This window comes from Kryptolebias marmoratus, linkage group LG2 (assembly GCF_001649575.2).
Source record: "Kryptolebias marmoratus isolate JLee-2015 linkage group LG2, ASM164957v2, whole genome shotgun sequence".
In the NCBI taxonomy this organism is placed as follows: domain Eukaryota; kingdom Metazoa; phylum Chordata; class Actinopteri; order Cyprinodontiformes; family Rivulidae; genus Kryptolebias; species Kryptolebias marmoratus.
Window position 1 is genome coordinate 22,414,461 of NC_051431.1, and position 9,286 is coordinate 22,423,746.

At 45.2% G+C, this 9,286-nt stretch overlaps 1 protein-coding gene across 3 annotated transcripts; it reads right to left on the minus strand.

Annotated features, from left to right (window-relative positions):
- Positions 1-138: 138 nt before the first annotated feature.
- tp53i13 (tumor protein p53 inducible protein 13) lies at positions 139-9,151 on the minus strand. 3 transcript variants are annotated; one of them, XM_017434371.3, is made up of 9 exons: positions 8,680-9,149; positions 8,508-8,585; positions 8,188-8,223; positions 7,773-7,831; positions 7,510-7,588; positions 6,295-6,423; positions 5,892-6,083; positions 4,770-5,787; positions 984-4,611 (listed from the first exon to the last, which is right to left on the minus strand). In XM_017434371.3, exons 1-9 carry the CDS (start codon positions 8,800-8,802, stop codon positions 4,505-4,507), a joined length of 1,821 nt encoding a protein of 606 aa, XP_017289860.1. In that variant the 5' UTR covers positions 8,803-9,149; the 3' UTR covers positions 984-4,504. The 3 variants fall into 3 exon arrangements, with proteins under 3 accessions (XP_037829121.1, XP_017289860.1, XP_037829122.1); XM_037973193.1 differs by lacking the exon at positions 7,510-7,588 and having other exon boundaries at positions 139-4,611; positions 5,892-6,025; positions 8,680-9,151; XM_037973194.1 differs by lacking the exon at positions 7,510-7,588 and having other exon boundaries at positions 8,680-8,707.
- Between the last annotated feature and the right edge of the window lie 135 nt (positions 9,152-9,286).

Genomic DNA, 9,286 nt, shown 5'->3' on the forward strand with positions numbered 1-9,286 from the left:
TATATTTTCTATTAAGCTACACGTTGGGGTTCAGTTTGTGAGTGTTTTCCATGTGCTGGCTTGAGACGGCGTGCAGGCTGTGGCGTCCGCTCACCTGATGTATTTCGTGACGTTTTGAGGGTTTTTTGGTCGTCGCCGTGGCGTCGTCATCAGTGATCCCACAGGGCGACGCGGTCTCAGTTGCACTATTTCGAAACACCAGCTGGTTGGAGTAGGATCACCCCCCTCCCCCTCCCGAAGTCTTCGATGGAGTACATCAGGTGGGGTTTGGGACAAGCCACGAGTTCGGAAGCGCCCTTTTTTTTTTTTCTCCGGTTCAGCACTAGTCATCTCAAAACAGGCAGGATCCGGGGGTGGGGGGCGGACGCGACGTAGGGGGCCTCCCGTGTGAATGTTAAAACGCTTCCGTCAACTTCCGACACTACTCTGTACATAAATCAGGACGCTCCGCTACCGTCAGACACACACCCAGAACTATCAGTTGGACCAATCCGTTGCACAAATACAGACTCTGCAGCCAAACGAATCAACACTTTTTCTTTGCTCCCCCTCCTCCTCCCTTACAGCCACAGCAGAGTTTCTGCAGAGACGGGTGATGGGAGATTAGTCTTTTAACAGAAAACGTTAACTGTATAAAGTAGAGAAAACAATGACTTATTACAGGAAAAAAAGCTCAGTTGTAATGGAAACTCATAAGCTGTACATTTGTAATAAAATTAAACAATTTAATTGTCCTTCCTAATGTGTGGATCTTTTGTTTTTTCCCCCAAATCGCTCCATTCTGACAGTGAGATCCTCAGAACCACTGAGTGTGATGACGTTGTCGAGGTCGATTATCTTCGACAAACAACAAAAACATCTACTGAAGTCCTTTCTCCGGTCATTTCCAGTTCACGTTCCTAACGTTGGGATTCATGTTTTTACATTTTTTACCCCCCAGTTGTTTGTTAATCTGATGACGACAGTAAGCCACGCTGAGATGATTCTGATTTCCACACCTTTTATTCTGTTTGCACAAGAAAATATACAAACCCTGGTAAAAATGATGGCATCATCACTCGATTATTTTTTTTTTTTACTAAAATTAACAGAAAGAGGATGTTCTTTCAGCTGCCTAATTTTGTAATAAAAACAAATAAAATCAGACATACCACAAAACTATTTTTTTCTAAATTCCCAACCTTCTGGCATTAAGAAACACATATACATATATAAAGAGAGAAATAGAAAATTGCCTCATAAAAATAGGATTTACCAACAAAAAGTCCAACAAAAGCCATCATTTACATCTAAACAGAATTTTCTGAAGATCGCTGCCTAAAGAAAACCTGTAAACTTTCACAGTCATTGATAATATGAGGCTCCATGTCAGGTAAACACACAGGGGAGATGGCACTCGTTACGTCTTCAATAAATGTCAAAGTCTACATTGAAAATTTTTGACATTTTTCTTATTCCATCAGTCGAAAAGATGTTTGGTGATGATGTGAAAACTTTCCTTCAAGAGATATATATGGAAATGGTTTAATACCAGGGCCCAGTTTGTCGTTTTGAGTTTCATAATTACCAACCTGTAGGGGGCGCCAACAGTGAGAAGTCTCTAAAGCCACCACGCTGATTTTAACCAGATGTTATCCACTTGGTTGGGACCACAAGCTGAGTTCTTCCCTCCAATAAGGTAATGACTGGAGGAAGTGGGCGGGGCTTGTTTATGACGCACCACAAAAAAAAGAAATAAATAAAAATACCTACGTTTGTCCTCCAGCGCTCACACTCACTTATACTCTGATACATATGAAACTTCTCTTACACTCCGGCTTCTTGCATTTTGAACTTTTTTATTTATTTTTTTGGTAGAGATCTTCTGTGAACGGCTGAATGCTGTTTAATAGGATGTTGGCAACACTCGGTCCAGTCCTTGTGAAAATGGGCAGGGATGATGTCCAGGCTGCCTCGGCCGTACCCTTTAAATTGTGTCTGAACAGGTTCAATAAGTGGCATTATTTATTAATTCATTTATTTAATGCTATACACCCAGGTTGTATTTTACCAAACCCACAGCCAGTCGTTAGTGATTATTTTCAGAATTTTCTGAAAAATATGTGACTTTTTTGAAGGCCCACATGGTCATTCAGTTCTGCTCCTCACAGTGGGGACACATGGCAGCTCGGGTTTTGATCCAGCTGAATCAGAAACCATATCGAAGACATACATTGACCGAGGACTCTGACTTGTTTTCCCCAATATGGCGGTGACTTGCTGAAGTGGGTGTGGCCTCTGAGTAAAGAACCAATGAGATTTAAGTTAAAACCAAATGTTTCTACACCGAACTACGATTTTCAGGATGCGTTCCCAACCTACGCTCGATCTTGAAGGCTGTAATTGTATTTTTTTTTTTTCAGAAGTTTGGAAAATGGCTAAATATTTTCAGCACTTTAACCGTTTTATCAAAACCCTCAAAATCAGCAGGCTTCTTTATTTTTTAGACCAGTTCTGTAATGTCCTTGCCCTTGGATCGGTAAAAATTAGTTGAATATTTAAAAATTCTGTCTATTTCTGCTACAAAATGATAACACTTCATGTTTTAATTTAAAGAATTGTGAATTTAAGAGCAAGAGGTTCATATCATATCAGTTCTGAGGCATCTGTGGGTTTTTTTTGACGATCTCTTGATTTTTTTTATAATTATTAAAATTTTGTTGCTGATACTGGCAGGTGTGCTTCCATCCTTCCCTTTGTCATCATGTCTTCTTTTAACTTAGAACCTTTTCAGTTCATTAAAGTGGAAATCCAAAGCTTAGCAGCGTTTCACCACCGGGGCAAGCTAAAACAACCACATATCTATAAACTAAAATACTGACTTTTTGGTCTATACTTTGGCATATTTTCCTACAAAAAGCAGTAAGTGGTACATCGTCCATTGATACACTTTTACTAATTATGTCATTCTAAGAAAGATGGCTGCCTTTTATATTGAGAAGGGGGACTTTGTGAAGTAAACTAACCTTCAGACTCAGTTAGTAGCTTCAAGACAAAAATAGGCAACAAAATAATGATCCTACAAGCGGGTGCTTTAACAAGTCCTCTGATGATTGGAGGAAACGCGTCAAGGGGGCTTGGACCCCGAGGATAACTGCTTACAGTTCTAGCTTTAATTGTTTCTTAATTACAAAAAAAGATTGTTTTGTGGCATGTCTGGGATTTATTTTTTGTACAAAAGTAAACTGAAAGGCCATCCTCCAGGAGTGTGGATTCCGTTATTAGTCTTTGCCGGGGGGAAGAGGGGGGGGGGGGGGTTGCACAGAGAAAACTTTCAAAATTCGCTCAATCTCCAAAGCAGCCTGTTGTTGGGTACCTGATGTTCTGCAGGACCACAGTGTGCGTCCTCACACAAACCTACACCACCACCGCTCGGCATCTCGAACAACGTGTGGTTATAAAAACAATAATGACACCATTTGTGCTGTGGCCGCTTCAAACACGTCTTCAACCTTCCCCCGTGTGTTCCCATTATGACAAAAACGCCCTCTCAGTGTGTTGCTTACGACAGCAACTTAACATTTAACACTCTAAACCTGACATGACATGTAAAAACAAAGATGTCCGAGACTTTCTGAGCTCGTTAGGACAGCTGTCCTTTAGTAACTACCCTAAAATACAGAACAGAGCTGCTTCTCGATCTGTCCAAAAGGTTTGGACAGATGACAGCAGGCAGCCTTTAGGAGCCTTCAGATAAAGCTGAGGAGCGCACCATGAAGCAAGGTCGCTCAGCTAAGATAGAACAGCCACAAGTTTGTTTTAATCGTTGTTTTGTAAACCCAGGCCAGGTTTTCAGATTTGTTCCCACAACACCAGTCTTGCCATCAAGGCACAAGACACTTGTTAGTTGTGTAAATTAGTCTATACTTCATTTAAACGTGCCATTTATGCCCAAACAGCCTCACGAAGGCTTAACCTCTACAGTTCAAATGGACACTTAAAAAGTGCTTTCAGCTGCAACAGTACCCTGCAGCCCCCCCGACCCACCTTTACTCACCAGATATACAGGAGAGGGACATTTAAACTTCTGATCTGTGAACAGAAATGTCAGCAAACAGAGACCTAATGGAAAAATATAGTCGTAAAATTTTAAAAAAAAGGAGGCGTTCATAAAAAGTAGAATGTTTCAGCAGGTACCAAATAGTTCCAGCGTGCAGATCTGAACGTCCCTGAGTGTCTTCGGGAGGCTTTTTGTAGCAGTTCCACTTGACATCAGTATGAGGTTTGGATAAAGATCAGCGATTTAACACGTTAAACCTTGAAGCAACGCCACCGACTGAGTGCTGTGGTTACAGCGTCAGGCTCGACGTACCTGGCGAAGCCATTAAACCTGCGCTCAGATCCGCTCACCAGCGTGTTGTAGGAGAGCACGGAAAGAGTTAAAAGACGAGTCCGACGGACGCGTCGTCGTCTCCTCTGCTGGATCCAGGCTTCACGTTTTTGGAGACCGTTTCCTTCCTCGTTCTTACGGACGCTCGTCTGAGCTGGAGGAACTCGGCAGAAGGACGCACTCCTGCCTTCGGCTTCTCTTCCGTCTTTTCTTCGCGATCCTCAGCCTCCTTCGGATCACATCTAGGAGACAAAGCACACGAGCAAAAATGAGCCGAATCTCTTGAGAAGATAAACAAACATGTCACCTCCTTCTGAGGGCTGGGCTTGTCCCTAAAAAAAGATGTGGGGAGCGCACAGGCCGAGCAGAAACTCAATGTTTGTGTGTGTGTCGCACGTACCCGCCACGCTGTCGTAATCCTTCTGCGGGTCGTGCCAGTACAGGCTGGGGGTGGTCCTCCAGTGGCGATACAGGCGGGTGTGAAGAATGGACAGCGTGAGGAGGATGAACAGGAAGCCCAGTGCTGCTGCGGCCCACACCGCCTCGTCTGTCCTGGGGGTCCTTTGCAGGCCCACTTTCACTGCAGCAGCAGGAGGAGGAGGAGGATGATTCTCTCCTCCTCCGCCTTTTCCGTTGGCGTCTCCGTGGGCCTCTGGCTGCAGCTGAGACTCCGGTTGGACTTTGGAAGCAGAACGAGACGCAGCCTTTTCGCTTTTTTGCGAAGACTGCACGTCACTGAGCTTCAGATTACGATCCACCTCTCTCTCTGCAACATCAACCATTGTGTTATCCTTCATCTTTTGATCCACTGAGAGATTTGCCTCGCTTCTGGGAGCAGAGTCCTTATGTTCCTGTTTGACTGAGTTCGTACCTTCGTCTTTAGGAACGGCAGCCAGGACTTCAGGCTTGGTTATTTGGCTCGGCTTGTTGTTTCCACCGCCTGACAACCCAGAGTGTTTAACCTCTTTACGATTGGGCTGTGCCTTTGGCCCGCTGACCTGAGAATCCTTTAATCCAGATGAATCACTCTGAAGTGAACTCTCCGGGACCGAAGGAGTTGCGGCCACAGATGGTAAATCCTGAATCTGTGGCTGAAGAGCTGATCCTGGAACAGAAGGGTCAGAGGGAGTCCTTTTCCCTGGAACTGACTCTGCGGATGATGATCCGTGTGTGCTGCTGTCATTCTGTCCAGACTCCGGCCGTTGAGGGATCGTTCTGTTGGTTTGACTGGAGCCATTTGTTGTTTCGTCAGGCTTCTTGCTGTTATACTCTTGTTCTCCAACGGCGGCTCGGATTCTCCTGCTTTTATTTCGCCGTTTATTTACGTTTAAGCGTTCCTTCTTCGTGCTGGGCACGCCGTCCGTGGTTCCTCTCAGCAGTGAGGAGATGGTCTGCTCACAGCATCGCCTCAGGGAATCCTGGGGATTTACAGTAACAGTTATTTACATGATGCAGACTTCTGGTTTCACTGAGATGTTTGCAAACAAACTTTACGCAAATGGACAAAACCAAATCTCCGGACCTTCATTTCTGTCGGTCCTTCCAGCAGGTTCAGCCCGGCTGACCTGGTCAACAGGAGGTTGTACTTCCCGGTCTGGGTCACACCATCAAACTTGGGCCTCGTGCTTTGTGTGATCTGCAGCCAATCACAGACGTCTGAAGAGACCACAGTGATCATTTCCAAAGTGCGACCCCAGGACACCAAGGCTAATGGCTGAGCACAGAGTGAAAACAAATCAAAGACGTTCTTTCGGAGGCTTTAGAGTAACAGCTGCCTCCTGCCTTTAGTTACTGACACGTGTGAGATCATTAAAAAATATGGCGGGAAGGAACAATCTTAAAAGATTAACATTAATCTGTCAAAACTCACACGCTCCTAATCAACATGCTTGAGGGTCGAAACACTTCTTAACACTGCTACCTACCCTGTTTGTGCTGAGCTGCGGGTGTGGGGTGACGATGTAGTCCGGGAGACAGGAGCGGGCCAGCTGAGCCAGGAGGCGACGCTCGTGGAGTGGTGCGCAGGGATGGTAGAGCAGAACGGTAGCTCCACGCTGAAAAAATAAACACGCAGGATAATTGTTGCTGGTTAGAAACCTGAACTGGGCTGATGCTGCTGGTTAAAGGCCAGTACTAGCGGTGGTTAATCTGTAGGCTGTACTGAGACGATCTTACAGGAAGTTGTCAGCTCGTACGACTTGTTTTGTAACATTTGTCCAAGTACTCGGCAAGAAGGCTCAGCTAAATTTTTTTTTTTTTTTTTTACATTTTCAGTAAGCAATATACCTTTTGGTGTTCAGTGTGAGTTTGCGTGCATTTTAACAGTTTTTACAGTATTTCTTTGTTGCGGCAGCACCCATATTAAGCGAGCTACCGTCTACAGCGAAACGAAACAGGTCCCTGCCTTTTTGGAGGAAAACTGCACCGACATAACCGTCAAGGATAAATGCCTCCACTGCTCGCTCAGGTCCGTGCACGGAGCCCTGCGCGACTATAAGTGAGCCTTAATGCTGCAACATCACAGCATCTTACATATATAAGATGCACTGTCGTTTTTTGAGGAAATTGAAGGCTTTTATGTGCACCTTATAGTCCGGAAAAGACTGTACTCAGAATTTCAACTGTGCAGCAAAACACACCATCTTCATTTCAGTCCTACAAAAATAATACAAAGAGGTATGTGGACAAATTTGTGACTCGATAATTGCATTTGTATTCTTCTGTTTATAACCATCGCACTGCTCAGTCTGTATTATTTTCTATTTGAAGTTAGATTGTTAAGGTGGTATTTGTTACAGTGGCATGTACGGTAATCAAAACAAACTGGGCTGATCTAAAAGCACATGACTGACTTTACCAGACTGTCTTCATTTTTTGGTCACTGATGTTCAGTACGTTGTAGGCGCAAGGACGAATCCCCACAGTACATTACAACATACAGCGAGACGACGAGGTAGCCTTTCTGCAGCAACAACAACCACTGCCCTGTTTCTGAATATATGGCTGAGTTCTGGGATGCCATACAGAGCTGATGCTGCTGTGGTTACTGTCTGTGACAGAAGCCAAGCGGATGATTGTGACTCTCCTCACCACTGTCCCGAGAGAAGAGCCAGAGCCACCGGCTGGATTCTGCGACTTACATGCAAGTTACTGAGCCACCGCTGAGGAGGACAGTACACGTACTCTCCACTCTCTGCCATTACTGGTCTGAATGCTCCGCTACAAAAATAGAGAAACACACACACACACGTTTAGCTCCTTAATTAAACAGGCTTTCTAACTCTGTACTACAGAGGCAGAAACCATAAAGATGACGAACTATGTGTTAGCCGTTTGTATAGGGAAAAAAACAACTTCTGTTCAAATGAATAGAGCCTGTTTTATAATACGTCGTAACGCTTACCTGCTGGGTATAGTGTGGTCGTAGGAGATGGGTCTGTCCACGCATACCTTCCTAGCTGGCTGATGTGAAAAAGAAATCAAGACAAACAATAAGTTCCTCATGTCTAATATGTACACTGACTCAATGACCGGATAAATCCAAAGATACAGTGTCTGTTGTTAAACTTTCCGCTAGTTTATTTTATTATTTTTTCCCCCTGAATGAGCACAGGCCCACATGAAGCTGCCGTAACTAAGCTGGAATTAAGCCTTTGCTTTACTCGAAGCATTATCTTTCAATTCGGATGTCACTGAGGGTTATCCCACTCGGCTTAGACTTGAAGATAAGGCCAAGTTACATTTCCTGTCTGAAGGGTAAAGGCTGAGGGGGGGGGGGGTGTCAATAAACAGACAGCAACAAGAAAGTGCTTACTCACCTCTGGGTCGTGCACGGTGTCGATATTTGGAAGTGTCTGTGGACGAGAAGAACAAACCCGATGAATCGATCCTAGAGCCACCCGAGCAGCATCAAACATGACAAACACAGGAGCACCGAGGCTGAAAGGTGACCGGAAACCAGCCGAGATGGGGCTGACCCGTGCGCCAGATGTGCAAAGTTTATCACTATTGCTTTCCCGTGATTGTTTTAAAACTTCCTGGTGCGAACACGAGCCGACACGGGGTCACTGAATCTCTGGAGATAACATGTAAAGGGTGAGGACGATGATAAAGTATCCATGGCGGTATCCATGGTTACCTGAACAGACTCTGCCCCGGCCAGAGCCGAACATCGCCAATAAACAGCATCTGCAGGCAGGTCCCTGTCCAAATACAGCTATCACACACACACACACAGGGAGAAATATGTAACGCCTGTATTGACGGCCAATATCAGCTTAAAAATTAAGAGCATACGAGTTAAAACGTACCTTCCCGGTGTCACATCCTGGTCCAGGAGGGTCGGCGGCACCGCACCGTCCCGAGCCGAGCCACAGCACCGCGGCCAGCACAGCCACAGCCCGCGGCGGGCACCCGGCTCGACTGGGCCACATGGCCAGTCAGTCATTCAAGTGGGTACAAACCCGCATTTGGCTAGCCGAAGAGCGGCTGATACCGAGCCGACCTGTCTTTGTCTCTTTTAGCAGACATGTTCCTTAACGAGCTCCAGAGGGGAAAGAAAAAAAGCGGCCGAAAATGAACGCGTTAAAAAGTAAAACCAGCCGCCCTGTTTCGTTTCCATCTTCTCCTCTCCTGCCTCCTTCAAGAGCAACTCGTGTGGTTGTTCTCCGTCATAAAAGTTGCACTGACGCGAGAATACGAGTAGAAAAGTGACGAACAACAAAGCGTAAACACCTTCAGAACTAACTCGCGCGAGTGAATCACAAACAGTTAAGCGAGGAGGTTCCGTCTGCTTCCGTTCACGTTTCAAAATAAAAGTTGTTCCGTTAACTTCTTGTCTTTGCTTTTCATTTCCCTTGCAAGCAACATTTACACGAAAGTAACGTAAAATTGTGTTTATTTATACTATCATACACT

Excerpts from the sequence above, each read along its gene's own strand:
- tp53i13 (XM_017434371.3), bottom strand. The coding sequence starts at position 8,802 with ATGTGGCCCAGTCGAGCCGGGTGCCCGCCGCGGGCTGTGGCTGTGCTG. Across the intron at positions 5,788-5,891 it reads AAGGACCGACAGAAATGAAG|GATTCCCTGAGGCGATGCTG; the intron begins GTCCGGAGATTT and ends GTAAATCCCCAG. Across the intron at positions 4,612-4,769 it reads GGATTACGACAGCGTGGCGG|ATGTGATCCGAAGGAGGCTG; the intron begins GTACGTGCGACA and ends TTTGTCTCCTAG.